The sequence below is a fragment of the Scomber scombrus genome, chromosome 23 (genome assembly GCF_963691925.1).
Source record: "Scomber scombrus chromosome 23, fScoSco1.1, whole genome shotgun sequence".
Lineage (NCBI taxonomy): Eukaryota > Metazoa > Chordata > Actinopteri > Scombriformes > Scombridae > Scomber > Scomber scombrus.
In genome coordinates, this window is record NC_084992.1 from 16,901,980 (window position 1) to 16,919,999 (window position 18,020).

Below are 18,020 nucleotides of genomic sequence, written 5' to 3' on the forward strand. Positions count from 1 at the left end.
TGGCTCAAGATGTGGCTGATAACTGGTAAAAGCTGAGTAAATTGACTTTGAGTTTTTTTGTCAAACGAAAAGTCCAAATTGGGTTAGGGTCTTTGTTTCTGAGTGGAGAATATTTAGACAAATGAACTGAAATAAGTTATAATGTAACTGAATACTTGTGCCACATGATGAAAACCTAAACCAATGACCTTGGGATGTAGCTGAAAGCTCCAGAAAAAAGCTTTATCTGTTAAACTGTCACACAGTTCAACTTCTTATTCAGATTTGGACATTAAAAAAATCATCTGTCCTGATTTTTTAAACCCACCCGGTGCAGTATAAAACCAACACTGACACTTGTCTTACACATTCATGTACATGACACATGTCCTTAATAAAAGACATTAAAATGATGCAATACTGCCTCCTAGTATAGGACATTCAAATGTGTTTTGATGAATCCAGATTTTTTTTGTAGTTCATTCTTTTTACCACTAGGTGGAGCACAACCATGACCACATGAGGGAAACAAAGCTGCAGTCCAGGTATTATCAATATCTTATATATAGATGGAGAAATAGGATTTAAATTAGGTATCAGATCAGAAATAAGAGATGTCCAGGTGTCATTCATTATATAAGGTAAAAGGCGACAGTCTTTATATTCAGCGGTGAACATGAGTGAGTCTCACTCTAGGTAGTATAGCACAGATTACTTAAATCCAAATACTTTTGGAATTATTAGAAGGTATGTGTTTGTTCACTTCACTCAGCCTCCATCTTTATAGAGTTCACACGAGTGTTCCTTTATACAGTGCATCGAGACAAACTCTCCCATGAAGCCTGAAGGTGGACAAATTTCTTTTTTTTTTTGGTGCAGAGAGGGCACCCCAACTGTCAGCTGGGGAGATAGTGACACAGTCAAATTTTTATTTAGGAGTACACTTTAAAAAATGTTCCTTTCATGACACATTTCTAGAAGTAAAGTCTAAATATCTGAATTATGAGATGTGAGTTTCTACTTTGAATGCAAAGCTCATGTTCCTTCAACAAAAAGAATATGGGGCCCACTCCCAAAGTACCGCTTTTTCTATAATTATCATCATTGGAATCAGTTTATTCTGTGTTTTCGAATCCTCGTCTCCCCTTCCTGCCACTCCTCAGTTAGACAGGAAGTCTATGGAAGCCCGTACAGTGCGGTTAGACATGATGTCAACGGCTGTGACTTTAATCTCCGTGTCTCCAAACTGCATGGTCGCTCTGATCTCCCTCCTCTCTGGTACTCCTCCTCCTGCAGCTCCTCCCACTGCTCCCGGTAGCGGTAACGGTTCTGGTAGGTCTAAAGTTATCGTCCCGCACTTCCTGACTCCGGCATCGGAGATGTACGTAACGTCATCTGTTGCGCTACAGTAGATGTTGATGATGATCTTCCGTTGGCCCAGACGAGCAGGCGTGTAGCTGCGCCTCACGACTTCGCCCAGTGCCACCGACTGGTCAACAAAGACAAAGCGGTCGAGGATGTCGGTGCACCATTCGCGGCCATCCTTGATGAGGAGTTTGTCTCTGGGGTGGCGCCCCTCCACATATCGGTTCAAGACACCCACGCCATAGGTCAAGGGGCACCGACGCACTCGAACCTGTGAGATTGTAAGAAAGAGATGTTGTAAAATCAGCTCTCAAAGGTCAGCTTCAGGACTAACAAGTGCTCCAAAACGCTTACCACAGTGGGATCCAACCCAAAGAGCACAGCACCCTTCAGTATGGTCAGACCGACGTCATGGGGGATGATGATGCGGCACGTCCGCCCCAGCGCTCTCTGAACTGCTTTCTGCAGCATGGGGGACTCTGCAAACCCACCAACCAGGAAGAGGAAACGTATACCATGCACCTCCGGCTTCGCCATTAGCTCCTCTGTCAGATACAAAAAGAAAATTTTAAAAAATCGAGATGTAAGACAGGCAGGTGTACCATGACTCTAGATGTTCCAAATACCAATCGACTTCCTTTCCTTCAGAGTCGATATTTCTTCAGTTTGAAACGTGTATAATCCATCTTTACCACTCACTCTTTGCCCTATGGTGATCCAGCAAAGCTACATGCAACACAACACTGGAAAGTGGCTGATTTAAAACAGACACTCTCCATGTCTCTGCCTTCTTTCTGTCTTGACAGGGCTAAAAAACAAACAAACAATGAAGTCACCACCATCTAGGAAAGGGATTCTAAGAAAAGCCTTTATGGCTGGAGTTTGTTTTGTTTGGTCTCAGCCAAGGCAAAAAAGTGCTTTTTTTTTTTAGCACTGGACATTACTTCCTCCTTTTATATTCAAACTGTCTATGTACAAGCAAACCAGGATGTGTGACCTAAGTAACACAGACACAAGTTCTGGCACCTTGTTATCCCATCAGGTCAAAGGTTCAGGCAGTGTCGGGGAGTCAAAATACAGCCATGTGTATTTTGCAACTGCACATTCAAAATTTTGATATGAACAATGGATCAAATGGCTATGTGTTATGTGAAAGGAGTCGCATGTAGTGACAAACCCACAGAGAGTTATCACCCAACTCTGCAGTCCTCCTCAGGTCTACTGAGGTTTAGTTTTAGTTTGCAACCTGCAACTTTACTACTTTGGTTCAGAAAGGCGTCTGTTTACTGCTAAAAAAGTTCTGATAAAACCACTGTAAGCTTCCCACTCAGCAAAGTCAGCGACTTGCTGGTCAACATAGTGAAGCATTTAGCAGCTAAACAGCCAGATGTTTCCCCCAGTATTCAGTGGAGAAATAAACAAAAACAGAGCAGAATGAATGTGTCTGAGCATATGTGTGCATGTGGATGTGTGCCACCCTGTTGTCTGTACACGTGTCTTGTGTCTTGTGTCTTGTGTGTGTGTGTGTGTGTGTGTGTGTGTGTGTGTGTGTGTGTGTGTGTGTGTGTGTGTGTGTGTGTGTGTGTTTCTTACCAATGTGTCTGACGATATTGACAATAGTGGGCTGGAAGAGCTCATTCATGGCCTCCTGTGTCAGCCGTAGCATCCCCTGAGACGACCACTTCACGATGTTCATACTGGCACACACACACACACACACACACACACACACACACACACACACACACACACAGAGGGACGGGTTTTTAATTAAACTGCTCACGCACTCGATCTATCATCACTTTCTCTATCACACACAAAAATACAAAATCCCCTCAGCCAACACTCACTTGCTCTTCCTCAGGGCAGCCTCCACACTCTGTCCCCTGTGTCTCTTGTAGTAGTCGATGAAAGAAAAGGGCAGGGAGATATTGAGGGCGTTGGCCCTGCCCGGCGCCGCTGTCCGTTTCCTCGCCTCAAACGCGATGGTGAGGTCCACCCAGGCCGCCGGCCGCTTGGCTTTAAAGCTCTGGATAAAGTCCTCACCAAAGATCTGGCACAGCATGGCTTCGAAGGCCAGGTCTACACCGACGGCACCATACGGACCACCTGGAGGAGAGAAACCAGAGCTTTAGGACCTTAAAAATATGGTTATTTTTGTGTTTTAGAGGATTGTTAAGAAATTGTACCTGAGGCCTTGTAGAGTTCTTTGAGTGTTCCTTGCGGCTGCTCGATCTGATGGACAGTCAGGTCAACTGTTCCTCCTCCACAGTCTGCAACAATATACTTGTCACCTACAGGAAAGGAGAACACATAAACACAGTTTTATGACCTTTAGTTATTTGGGATAGCTTATCAGTTTCAGTTTGATTCCAGGGGCAGGAAATATTTAGCCAGAACATGATGTTTCTCCTTAATTTGTAGAAGGAGATTGTGATTGATAACTTGTCTTCATTTATTTGCGAAATGTCAGAGTGTCACGTTTCAAATGTGTGTGTGTGTGTGTGTGTGTGTGTGTGTGTGTGTGTGTGCGTGCGTGTGTGTGTCCTGAAATTCTTCAACCAGGGGACCCTCTAACATAAACAACCTCCAGGCAACTGTGGTTGCTGCGCTCCCTCTGTGCGTGTGTTTTTGTGCATGTTTATGATATCTTCAGTGATAAGGGGCTGTTTTCAACTCAGCAACCCCGAGTATAGCTGACCACACCCTGAACATGAGAGAGGAGGTGGTTGTATGAGAGTCAAAGACAAAAAGGAAGAATTACAGCAAACAAAATGAGACAGGATGAGAAGGATGAGAGAAGAAAATGCAAGAGAAGAAAGAGAAAACAAGGTTTCTGCTCCTTCAGTTTATTCGCAGTCCCATTGGGCTGGGTCCTTCCTGTGTGTGTGTGTGTGTGTGTGTGTGTGTGTGTGTGTGTGTGTGTGTGTGTGTGTGTGTGTGTGTGTGGACAGGAAAGGGAGCAGAAAGGGTCAGCAGGGGCACGTGGCTCCTCAGATTGTTGTCATGGCTCAACAAAAAGAAAAGGCTGAGATTAAGGAGTGGATGAATTTGATTTGACCATTGGTTCATCTTGTTGTACAGGAGGAAGAGATGATAATTCACAGAGAGGAAAACTCATAATGTGAGGGTCAGTAGAAATGAGGCAGTATGTGTGTCTGCTTCTCATAGTCAGCCTCATAGGTCAAAATCATCAATATCTCTGACATGTGGGGTCTGCTAGTCTGTCTGTCTCTCTCTGTCTCTCACACACACACACACACACACACACACACACACACACACACACACACACACACACACACACACACACACACACACACACACACACACACACAAACACACACACACACACACACACACACAGACACACACAGCCTTACCAGTCTGCAGCTCGGACCACAGCTCTCCAGTTCCACTCTCCACCAGGAAAGTCCTGCTGTGTCGAGATCGCCTCAGCTGCTCACGGGCTGCAACACACATATACACACAGGTACAGGATGTACTTCAGTTTCTGGACCATTTATATTTACATATCATATTATCTCTGTGTCTTCCTTGACTTTATTTGACTTTATTTCTGACTAGTGAGGAATGATGAGACATTGTAGGTTGCTGGCAAACTTTCTTCATTCATTCAGAGTCATATAGCTAGTTTAAATCATTAAAAAGACATTTTCCCTACTACAGTTACTAGTACACTGGGAAAAAGCTCTAAAATGTTCACTGAGTGTTACCTGCTCAGCTTTTAACAGCAGAAAAGTTAGCAACTAGCTGATAAACTCTGTGAAGTATTTAGAGGATAAGGGGCAGATATTCTGCTAAGGAGTCTGTCAGGGCCAAAAACAAAGCTTAAAGGAGAGTGAATACTGGAGTTATATTTACCAGATGGCCAGAAACACGACTCCAAATGAATGCTAATAATGCTCTGTCATCCTGGATATGTAAAAAACTTAGTATATCTTATATGTTATATGTAACTTATATGTTTAAACTAATGTTAATTGGGTTTACTGCAATATTTAAAGTAAAATGGTGGATCTATTTTGCCTGCTTCAGGGGCAGAGTAAGGATACCTGAGCCACAGATCACAAGTAGGAGGCTCTGAACCCCTCAAATGGAACTGTGGGCCTCCTGGTTTTAAATAAAATTATTCAGCAAGAATTCCTATGGACTCTCTCCAGCGGTGGCCCCCTAGTGTCACCACCACCTTTCACCAGCTTGTACTGTTTTAACTGCAGTCAAGCCTTATTTTGGGGGGAGGATTTCTACATAAACGTACTGCGTACTGACACATAAGCTCATGTTGAACTGATTCTCAATGCAAACTTCATTCAAGCAAAACCAGAAACATTTTAAAACAAATGAAGATCAGCGACTAATTTATTAGTACAAGTACTTACGTTTTAACTGGTTTCATAACCCTTGAAGTCATGACATTTACCTAAAATATAATATGTCTTTCCATCCAAGTAAAACAGGACAAACATACCAAACTGAGAGTCCTAATGTTTTTGCATGACAGGAGCAATTTGTTGGAAACGCAGAACGCTCTCACACATCTATTCCTTCTCGACATGTAACCCGCCTGAATGGCAGGTTAAGGCTTTAGTTGGAGGCCAAGAAAAACACAACACACTTAAACACAGCTGTCAGGAATATGAAATAGCGGACAGCTTGTTTGACAGATCAGATAGGTGTATATGACTCATTACAGGCCAGTGGCCTTGTGAAATGAGACATAATGGCTTTAATATAATAAATAATCACAGATCAAGGAAGCAGGAGGAGGAAGTCCGAATGAATTTTTTTAAAAATTATCTCTGTCTTTTGATAAAACATCTTCTTTGGCCTGATGTAAGAGTGTGTATGGGAGTTTAAGTGTGCGTCTTAAGTCAAAGGTTTGACAGTCTGGACTGAAGTGTTTGTGTAATTTAGGTAAAAGTGGTTTTTACAAGGTTCCCTCAAACCACATGGATACTACACGCCACAAAAATTAGAGTAAGAAAAGCAAAAAAATAGATATTATGTTTCTGAGAACAGATTTTCTGTAAAGATTATAGAGTTTTTGAGTAACAATGACCTGCATTGTCTTGAAAGCAAGTACATGTACAGTTATTTTACCTGCTAGATGACGCAGGGGGTCATGTATGTGCGCCCAAGTGTGTGTGTGTGTGTGTGTGTGTGTGTGTGTGTGTGTGTGTGTGTGTGTGTGTGTGTGTGTAGGTGGTAAATGATGCTGAACAAAAAACACCACAATCATACTGGCCTTGATTTCATGTGTGTGTGTGTCTGTGTGTGTGTGTGTGTGTGTGTGTGTATGGGGGTGATGAATGGAACGCAAGTCTGGAAACCATTTACATGAAAAAGCAGAAAAGAAAATGTATGAGTGTGTGCATGTGTGCATGTGTGTGTGTGTGTGTGTGTGTGTGTGTGTGTGTGTGTGTGTGTGTGTGTACGTGTGTGTGTGTGTGTGTGTGTGTGTGTGTGTGTGTGTGTGTCTGTTAATGACTCCCCAGTGCTATCTTTGGAGACGAAATGAGCTGGAAGAAAAGCTAAAGATAGTAAAACCCACGACTGTGATGCCAAGTGTGTGTTTGTGCAAATAAATCTTTGTGTGTGGTGGATTTCTTTGCAGAGGGTACGACCTGGTTAAAAAAAAAGTGAGGGAGAGAAAGAAGAACAGAGCAAATATTAGAGAGAATGAGGGAAAAGACAGAAAAATGAAAGTGAGTGAAGGAGAGGGAGAATGACAGACCAGGGGGGGGTGAGATCATAGTCTCACTGCACCTTGTTCCAATTACAATATCGTGTGTTTAGTGTGTGTCTTTGTGTGCGAGTCGAGTGTGTGAATGCTCTTTGTGTGTGTCACTGACTGCATATGTATAAATGGGGGTGTGCGGGGGTTTTTGGACGGCCTGTTCGCTTGCTGAATTATGCATCAAGTCTCCTTTTACCCAGCCTAAAATCACTCTTTGTTTCTTAACTACAGTTCATTGGATTCTGCAAACACAAAACATTTTATACAGCTGTAATGTAGACTTATCACAATGTCTGACAGGTTATTTAAAAAACCATACACTTACTTCTGCCATATAAGCTTTTTTGAAGCATGTACTAAAGAGCTGCACAGTGGGAGGGGATGCTGTTTTCCATAAGTATTTGAAAGGTTTAATGCTGCACTAATCAATATTTTTATATTAACAATGGATCAAATAACTATAGTAAAGCGAAAGGTGTTGCTCATAGAGACGAACCCACAGAAAATTATCACCCGACTTTGCAGTTTCCCTCAGCTTCAGCTCGCCTTTTAGCATCTTTTAGCTCATTGTTTTGGTTTTACAGCCTGAAACTTTAGTGTTTTGGTTCACTCCAGCTGCTCTTATTACTTTAAGCAGCAGTTTTTGGCAAAAAAGGTCTAACTCAAAAAGCTCAAACTAACTGTATTGTAAATGCCCAGTACCAAAGAGCAGGCAGACTAAGTTATTGACTAACTTTTAAACACAGTGGAGCATTTAGCAGTTAATATTTTTCCTACAAGGTTAGTGGAAGACAAACCAGAGCTGAGAGGAGGGTGAATATTGGCCAGAAATTAACTCCAAGAGAATGATAATGTTGCACTGTGTCCGCTGGATGTGTACCTATGTACCTAACACGTTCATGAAATCAACTTAATAAGGTGATATCTAATATATTTGTTGTGTTTACAGATTGTTCCACTGATCCCAAGTAGGAAAAAAGACAATTAATACATGTTTTTCAATTGCTTTAGTACGGTGGTTGGCTTTGAATACCACAATACCCATGTGTCTCAGTTGCTGTTTCTGTTAAAAGAGCCAAATAGAGGTGCTAATCAGAGCTGTAGCCAATCCAAAATGCTTTGTGAATTTTGAAGCTGCAGAACGTAGCATCCCTGGAAATGGAAGTTAAACTAACATTTTGTACATTTGATCTTTTATCAAGGAACCACACATTTTTTGTGCAGTTGCTCATCTTTTTCACTGATGATTCAACCAGGAGAGTTTCATATCCATCCAAGCCTTGTAAAAGCTCCAACACAGAGTCACCTAAAGTCTATGCAAAAAATGTAACCTTGGATGCCTGAAATAAGTCCCTCTGCTCTGCTACTTCACAGTGAGTTGAAAAGCATATAAAAAGAGCACAGTTAGCATTTGAACACAGATTATAATTTTCAGATATATTTAATATATTGTAATCTTTTATGTGTTGATTCTCAGTTTTTGTGCTTGCAGGAGCAATAAAGTTTCATCTTACCTCACAGGGTCAAAGTTTTTCTTACACAGTGTAAAATCAATCAAAGACCTCATTTGCTAAATAGTTGCACAATTAATGACTAATGGTTGCTTTGGCAGATTTTGCCCATTTCCTGCAGCCTGTTTCAACACAGCTTTCCTCCTCTTTCTTTGTTCATGTTTCCATCTCTCCTGCTGCTTTGTGGGCTTTACACGCCACATATGGCCTGCCTGTCCAAAGTCATATGTGACTGTGTTCAACCCCAACACACACACACACACACACACACACACACACACACACACACACACACACACACACACACACACACACACACACACACACACACACACACACACACACACACACACTAACACACAAACTGTAAAGTCATCCGAGGCAAAACCACAAGCAGTATCTGAAGTCAGATCTTCAACCAAAGCACTCTTTCTTTCTCTCACACAAACACAGATTCATCCTTTGCAAAAACCACAATTCCCAAATGAAACCTAACAACAACATTTCCAGGAACACAGTGTGGTTTCATGCCTATGCTAATGACAAAGCCTACAAGACACACACTTACACCCCCACTCTCTTCCCCTTTCTCCAATACCTTGTCTAAAGCTGGAGTCGAAGGGACGGGACCCATCCAGATCCAGGCCGTTTGTGATTGGCTGCAGACTCAGATCAATCACCTGGTGGAGGCGGAGCTTACGGCAGTAAATGGAAGCAGCCTCAGGTTCGAGAGCGATGAGGAGCTGCTCAGGACAATCAGGGGTGACCAGACCAGCCTGGTGAAAGAAGAGAGACAGAGACAAATGTACAAGCAGAATTGTATTATCCTGTTAGCATTAGTGATTTGAAAAAAGTAATTCTCAAACATTTATTTAGCATGTTTGTTGTTTTACAATAAAGAGACAGAGCTTTTTAGGGGAAGTATTTTGGTAAATTCGCATGTCTTTGTAATCAAATTCAATACCACAATTTAAACGGTCCTCTAGGCTCAAATCCCTGTACAGTCTCCAGTTTTGATTTGAGGTCACAAGAATGTTTTTGCCTTCAATTCAAGTCAAAACAAGTCAAATCTTCAAGGCCTCGCTACACTGGAAGGTGGAATCTTTAGTTGTTTATCCAAAACGTGCTTCTAGATGAAAATACGGTGAATATAGGACCTTGGCGACTAAATTTAACATCACATTCTCACAACATGACTGCCGCTGCAAACCACATCTAATACAGCATGAAATGGCATATGTGTACAGAGGTATATACATGGATTCTGCATTGCTCTGTATACATCTATGCCTAGTGCCATTTTTTTCAGTTTTTCCTCAATAGCACACACACTATAACAGGGTCTATTAACTACACACCTCAAACTATGATGTCATCTGCCAAAAGACAGACTCATTTCCCAAAACGATTCCCCTGTTTTCACTCATGTTCTCATTTACAAAGTGCTGGCATTCAATAACATCAACTCAAGTCATCTCAGCTGGAACCCAATTAACACAAAGTTCACTAGGTGGAAACACTGAGTCAAAATTGTTCATACATAAATCAGAGCAGCAGAATAGACAATTCGCTTGTTTTGGAACAATGGATCCATAAAGATCTGAAGCATGAATAAATGTGATTTTTTTTTTAGTACAAACTGTTGTTTTTAATGGTTTTTAATTGTTAATACATGGAAATGATTCTACTGTATTCTAGATACGTTATAAGTTGCATATTTTTACAATGCATTTCCCTTTTTCACTCAATTTCAGTTCATTTTATTACAGTATATTGAGTGCGTCACATGAAGAGGTTGTTTTGGGGGGAAAACTATGAACACCATTATTCATTGCAGTATCAGGTTTTTACAGTAGTGTGATCTCACCAGTGTGTAATGGCTGTGTTGGTTTGGGTATTTGGTGGTTTTTGTGTGATGCCTGAAGGCAAATTTAGTTTTTAGATTTAATATTACATGGTTTTGAGTGGAGAGTTTGGTTTTTGACATAGATATTATTTTGAAGATGGGTGTGTAGTTATGCAGTGGTGTTTAGAGTTTTGGGAAATGGAACATCTATTCCAGCAATGTGTTGAGGAAAAACTGTAATGCAGTTGTTATTTGCATATTTGTAGGTTATTGCAGGAACACCACAGCAATTAGCACTGCAAAATGAAAACAGAGACAAAATACAGCATTTATATAAGCACACTGACAAGTATGTATTCATTTAGATGTCGAGATTTTTTTTCTCCTGCACCTACAGTAGTAAAATTTAAATAAAAAAATGTAAGGTATGAAATTATGAATGCAAATGTTGCTTCTATGTTTTTCCAAGGACTTGCATAAAAAAGAAGAGGGGTAATTCATATATTTTTAGTTCAGATTGAACTAACAGGATTTTTTTTTGAAGATGTCAGCGAACAAAACAAACCTACAGTATACATATGATGGGATTAGGATGGAGGGCCAAGGCCAAGTTGTGGAGGTCATCGAAAAGAGGAGGAGGAAAGGAACTGGATAGAGGAGGACTCACTGGGTAGAAAATGCTGAGAGACAGCTGTACAACATAAACACATATGAGGGAACATAAACACAGGGTGAAAGGTGGAGATGGGATAGAGGAGAAAAAGATATCAGTAATGTTAGAAAGAAGAGGAGTTATATACTATAAGTATTGGTCATGATAAATCGGGAGCAAAGTTGAAAGGCTGGAACAACGTGTGTGTGAGTGCGCAGGGCGGGGGTCTGGTCTCGGCTTCCTGTGTTTGTATGCCGGTCTCCCTCATTGTTCCCTCGTGATGACATCATCACCAGTAGGAAGCAAACACACCCCGACAGCTTCATATAACAAGCCAGCGCAGGGTGTGTGTCCATATATATAAATATACATACGTACGTGAGTGTGCACCTTATAGTGTGTATGCATTAGACTGTTTATGTATGTAACCGGGTGAGTGAATGGCAGATGGCAGATTATGGTTAGCAAATTAAGGTGTGTGTGTATGTGCATGAAAAAGACACAATTGAACAGTGAGAGAGAAAGAGAATGTGGAAAACATGATAATGAACTAAAGGATGTAAAAAAGGTTGTACATTACGTATGTACGACCCATTTAAAAACACACACAAACACACACGCAGAGGTCAGTCCATTCTCATTGATGTGTATCGTGATTGGACTCCCCGTGTTCCTGTGCACACTTCCTACAAGTCACTGTAACACATACAGTACACCAAGGACAGGCAGAAGTGCAGTGTTATGATGTGCGTGTGTGTGTGTGTGTGTGTGTGTGTGTGTGTGTGTGTGTAGTACTTTATCTCATGGTTTACACACTGTCTTTCTTTCCATGCCCCTGTTATTCCTTCTTTTTCTCTCATACAGGTCTCATGCTTGCACACTATCATACAGTCATCCTCCGTGTGTGTGTGTGTGTGTGTGTGTGTGTGTGTGTGTGTGTGTGTGTGTGTGTGTGTGTGTGTGTGTGCGTGTGTGTGTGTGTGTGTGTGTGTGTGTGTGTGTGTGTGTCTGTGTGTGTGTGTGTCTAGAAAACTTATGCCAAGGAATCTGAGATAAACTTTTGTAGACAAGCAGCTATATTCAGTTACAGAATAGCTCTGACTGATTTAAAAAGAATAAACGTACTATGAAAATACAAGAAATGTGTTGATTTTGTAGACTCTCATGTCAACAATCTGTGCCTCTGTGTATGCAATGCATGTGTGCACCTACCAGGTATGCCGCCTCTCTCATGAACTGTTTGGCAGGTTGCCTCCACACAGCAGGGACAGTGATCACCCATCTGATCTCCTCTCCTTCTAGCACAGATGACGACTGGTCATTCACCTCCTAAAACGTGATCCATCAAACATTTTCGTTGGTAAGACTCATTGAAGACATGAGGTTTCACCCGTGTCAACACATGGAGGGGAGTTTGAAAGTGTACCTTTAGAGCATGTTCCCTGAAGAAGCGCAGGGCGTGAGCGAACACCTCAATGGCTCTGACCCTCCGACCATTGACAGCCTCCAGCTCTGTCTCCATGGTGAGGTCCTGCAGCAAACATAGACACAATGCTGCTAAAAGGAAAATAATATTATTTTTGTGTCAATTTGTGTAACTAATGGATGCACTTGCCACCTCTGCTGTGGAGATCTGGGATACATGATTCAATAAAGCAACATATACCTGTGCAAGCAGAGAGGTTCTCCTAAAACAACAACTTCATACAAATTCTTCAAGTCAGACCAAAATAAACATGGAAATTAACCCCTTGTATTAGCTATTGTAGCTAACTGCATAGGGATGTATTTCCAGAGCAATTTTCAGGGTGGTCTTGCGCTGCTTGCCCCCAATATATGTTGTTTTTCATGGAGTTGCATTTCTGAAATCTATGAAAAGTTGACACTGATTGCAAAGATATCATGACACAAAGTCAGAATGAACATAATTATGTGAATTTGATTAAAATATTATTGAAATGTACTGTTATTGTCTTTTAAACACTTCAATTAGACACTTGCTTGATGAAGATTAAAAAAGCCGGTCAAAGTTGAAGAAGTGAAGGCCCTGGTGTGGTTTAAATTCCCAAAACACTGGATCCTTTAATACAACCCATGATACAATCCCATAATACAACTCCATAGCATTCCTATGTTTTTTTAATGCTAAAATCGAATCCACACCTTTTTTTAACCCAGTCTCACAACCAAGCTGAGAAAATCCTAATGACATCATCAACAGGGTTATCTTCTCTGACTTGATAAAGCTTCTCCAGAGCCACAGATGGCCTTTTACACTGTTTTCACAGGCTGTTCACCTTAATATGACTGGTGAATTAATCTATGTGTAAAATTGGAGTGCCCCTTTCAATGTGGATGTACTGTATAAAGTTGTCTTTCTTTGTTTCATCAAATTTCCTCATCCCTCTCTCTCTCTTACACTCGTGCTATGGATCTTCATCTTGAACTTGTCAAAGTAGAGCCAGTGCCGGGCCTCCTCTGGGTCCAGGTCGTGGTAAAAATCACGGGCCGCAAACCCAAAACTGTGGAACCGCAACTCAGGGGTCAGCAGCAGACACGTCGGGCTCTTCTGATTGGCCACGCCGGGGTCACCACCCTCCCAGCGCCTGTGTGGATGGAAAGAAAAAGCTGTCAAGGATAGAAAATAATAGAGTACAAAGGAAACTAACTGAAGAGAACACACACTCTTACTTCATCATGTGTATGGCTTCTGCGTCCTGTGTGAAGCTGAAAGCGTAGCCGCTGGAAGTCGTCCCAAAGTCTATCGCCACGACAACTGAGAACGGACAGGCCATCCTGGGTCTGACCTCCACCCTCTGAGAGAGAGAGAGATAGAGAGAGAGAGAGAGGAGAGAGAGAGAGAGAGAGAGAGAGAGAGAGAGAGAGAGAGAGAGAGAGAGAGAGAGAGAGAGAGAGAGAGAGAGAGAGAGAGAGAGAGAGAGAGAGAGAGAGAGTGTGTCAGAGCGGATACTGACAACATTTTTAAAATTTCATAAATGTTTAGATGTGTACTTTTATCATCTTTTATTATAATAAAAAAGTGCTCTCTCATCTGTCCTCCAATCTCTGCTGAAATAACATGTTTTCTACCACATTTCCTTTATTACTTGTGAGGGTTAAATTTTAAAAGTTCCAGTGTGTATGTATTTTTCTGCCACAGACTACAGTTATTATTGGGTACTTGTTTTAAGTCCATTCTTCACTTTAAGCTGCGACTGTAAGCGTTATAAAAACCACTAATAACACTGTGAAGTGGATGTGGGTTTACAGGGCCTGTTTAGGAGCTCTATATAAAGAAAAATACATAGAAAGAGGAAAGGGTGTGTAAGAATTTCTGTGTGTGCGTGTGTGTGTGTGTGCGTGTGTGAGCGCGTGCATGTGCATTCGTTACCGGCGAAGGTGAGGGCGTGAGAGGTGTGATGCTGCAGTCATTTCTAGATGTGGCAGGTGAAGACGGGACTGATAAATTATCACCTATGAATGAAAGAAAAAGAAGGTAAGAAAGGAGAAATTAAACTGGAGTGCAACACTCAGTGGTGCCAAACAATTAAAATCTCATTATGAAATGTCATTATATATGTGTCTTTTGGAAAAGTGCCACACGTACTGTACTTGCTGGAAAATGAAAAGATAAGCCAAAAAGTCTGTTTGAAGTGATATGCAGGCATGGGAAACTCTTATCAGGAGGAAAGAGGCAGTTTTGACTGTCATCAACAACTGATAGTAACATACTGTACATACAAAAATGCACAGGAACAACTTATTTTTCATTTTGGAGATTAGCATGTTAGGGTGTAACCACAGTTGGAGCTTTATAAATGTGAGATTAAATGTTTTATAATGAACAGGAATGATTGGAATGTCATCGGAATTTGAAGTGAGTAACATTCCCAAGTGGGAGAGGGACATGGAAAGGTCAGTGTGTCCACGCTCCTAAAGATAAAGGGAGAGAAGTGAGTCATATTGACCAGGTTACCATAGTAAATGTGTCTCACCCGGTATCTGCAGGCTATTGGCTTCTGGCTGCACCACGTCAGCCATCTTTACAGGAGCCAGCGTCTGGAGAAAATGAACACCAACATGATACACATTAATTAGTAAAGAAAATGCTGCTTTATGGTTTATGGACTATCAGTCTAATGTTGGGATGAATTGCTGTAATATAAATAGATATATAGATATAATATAGAGATAATTTGACATATCAATACAATGATTTAGGTACTTATGGTGAATTATTATGTAGAATGAGTCATCTAAATAAAATAATTTTGATATTTTTCAAACTTTAATTGGGTCTTTTTTTACCCACTTGGATGCAGCTCATTAGCCAGAACAATCGAAACTAGCTAAAGTTGTTTTGGCTAATGTGCTACCAAACAGCTGCCTACTTATTTTGTGATTAAATAAGGCAGAAAGAAATACAAAAAAGTACTATTTACAGTATATACTGTTACAATATGTATAATAAATGTAAGTTATGGGGAAAGTGTTTGCAAGTTTGTAGAAAATAACCTGCCCTATGCTTTGCCGTTAGCTTGAATGACGAAATGTGTGTTCAAGATGTCCGGTGCAAGGTCCATTGTGCACTTCCCTTTCTGTAAAACTGTATATTGGCGAGTAAAATGTTAAGTTCATACAATACCCATTTTGGTCAATGAAGTTTCCACTACACAACAATTTACTTGTCCAGCAATCACAGAACAATGTTAGCTTTCATTTAGAGTTGAGTTTCTGGCAACCTGATGAATGTAATATTCTGCTATTAGCTCTGTTTTGGTTTACAGCTGCGCCACAGAGAAATATCTGGCCTGAGCTGCTAAATGCTGCACTGTGTCAACTAACTATTACTGTAGCTAGAATCTAACTTTTCTGATTGCTGTCTGGCACTGGGACACAGTGCTGCAGCGGGATTAACTGTGCTTTTTCTTGTTGAAAAAAGCTTCTTTCTGATGCTGGAAACTATGTGCTATGTAAGACCAAAACAATGAGCTAAAAGACACTAAAACCCTCCATAGAACTGAGGGGAACTGAGTTGAGCAATCAGTATCTGTGGATTTGTCACAAGCATAATAAAGAGATCAATTGCAGCTTCAAGTGATTCATTTGAAAGACCTTGCAGATGAATGCCAGTGCCAATCATCTTATACAGCTCAATAATGTACTCCATAAGTCAGAATTTAAAACCTCAGGCACAAATGAGTCATTGTCATGTATTCCATCACTGACAGATGTATTGCAAACATTTTAATCAGAGAATCTGGACACTCAATTACAAAGCTGGGAAAATAAAAATAGCATACTAGCCAGGGAATAGCCTAGGCAGTGATTTTGGACATTCAGTGGCCTGAGAGGGGAAGTGACTGAGACACACCCTGATCATCTTTCACAGCAACTCTCACAGTGCACTTGAACTTCAAGCCCCGGCTACTACAGCTGATCAGAGGCTGAAGACAGGCTGCACTGTGTAGCTTCAGGTGTTAGTTTATATATCTGTATTTTTGCCAAACACCATATGGAGACACACGTTTTGTCAGGGCTAAACAAATAAGACAGCCAACAAGAAAAGAAAAGGACCTGGTAGATTACATACACTTGATTGAATTGAATTTGTTTATTTATGCTATCCTTATTAGTGAGTCGTCTCTGTGCTGCTATGTGCTCCTGTACATGGATCTACTATGTCTTTGTGTGTATTATGTGTCCTGTTTGGCTTGTGTGTGTGTGTGTGCGTATCGTATTAAATTGCAGCACTGGGAATGATTGGATCAGTCTGTGATCTGAGCCAAGAGCAAACTGAACAGATGAGTTCAATGAAACAAAGATGTGTTTGTTTAGATCTATTTATGTGTGTATATGTGTGTGTGTGTGTGTGTGTGTGTGTGTGTGTGTGTGTGCGTGCATGAGAAAGAAAGACATGATATATTAGTTTGTCATCCTTTCCTCACGTACGCTACATGCATGCAACATCTGAGTGCATTTAATCAAACATATGCCTGAAACATTTGAATATAATGTGTCTCGTGCATGTGTGTGTCATTGGCTCTCTCCTGTCCTTGCCGTTTGATGATAAAACCAGAGAAAGATGAAACTCCACATCTATCCTCTGCACACATACACTTCTCTCCTTCTGCTAGCCTCCCTCAGTTGCCTTCCTTTTTTTTTTTTTTTTTTTTTTACTCCTGTCTCTCTTTCTCACACATATGACTGAGGTCTAGCAGGGGAACAGCAGAACAAGCAACTCTAGCTCCCCTGAGACGCTGCATTACAGGGCGATTGTGCAACACACTCCACTTTTACGCACAATTAACAATAGAGCACTCTCACTTTGACATTTGTAGGGAAAGTCTGGAAACTTTACTTGCAGATTCAGTAAGTCAAGAAAAACTTATCAATGCTGAAGAACCTTTAATGCAACTTAAAAACCAACACAAAGGGGAAAATCAAAAGGCTGCAGACAGTAATATATTACATTTTATTCATATAGCACTCACTTGTCCAAAATGGACTTACTGCCTTTAGTGCATTCATCATTTCATCAAAATTTTAACTCACCCCTTTGAGTGCTGCTGCAACACTATGCCCTTGTCCCTTTTTGCTTCTCCTGGCTGGAGCTCAAAAATGTTCCCAAACTTTGGAAAATGGCAGTATGATGTTAGGAATCCGCCTCCAGGGAGAAAGATGTAGAGGAGAAGAAAGAGAAGGGGGCAAACTGTGAACAGATACAAGGGGATGCTGTTCTTCCCAGCTGACTTGCAGGCAGATTTCCAAAAATTTTAAATCCCCTAATCAGCAAGATGTGATGGATGGAGAAATGAGCCGCAACCTATTATCTTCTTCTTCTGTAAAAATCCCAACTTCTGAGTTTCAATTTGCAGTTGTGTCTCTCTCTGCAGCCAAGCTCGC

General features: G+C 41.1%; 1 protein-coding gene across 1 annotated transcript; it reads right to left on the reverse strand.

The window, feature by feature from the left end:
- Positions 1 to 1,047: 1,047 nt before the first annotated feature.
- Positions 1,048 to 18,020, reverse strand: hspa12b (heat shock protein 12B). The gene is made up of 14 exons (XM_062444679.1): positions 17,670 to 18,020; positions 15,110 to 15,173; positions 14,506 to 14,588; positions 13,806 to 13,930; positions 13,534 to 13,720; positions 12,541 to 12,645; positions 12,327 to 12,443; positions 9,215 to 9,392; positions 4,728 to 4,814; positions 3,534 to 3,638; positions 3,195 to 3,453; positions 2,938 to 3,041; positions 1,699 to 1,889; positions 1,048 to 1,615 (listed from the first exon to the last, which is right to left on the reverse strand). Exons 2-14 carry the CDS (start codon positions 15,153 to 15,155, stop codon positions 1,139 to 1,141), a joined length of 2,064 nt encoding a protein of 687 aa, XP_062300663.1. The 5' UTR covers positions 15,156 to 15,173; positions 17,670 to 18,020; the 3' UTR covers positions 1,048 to 1,138.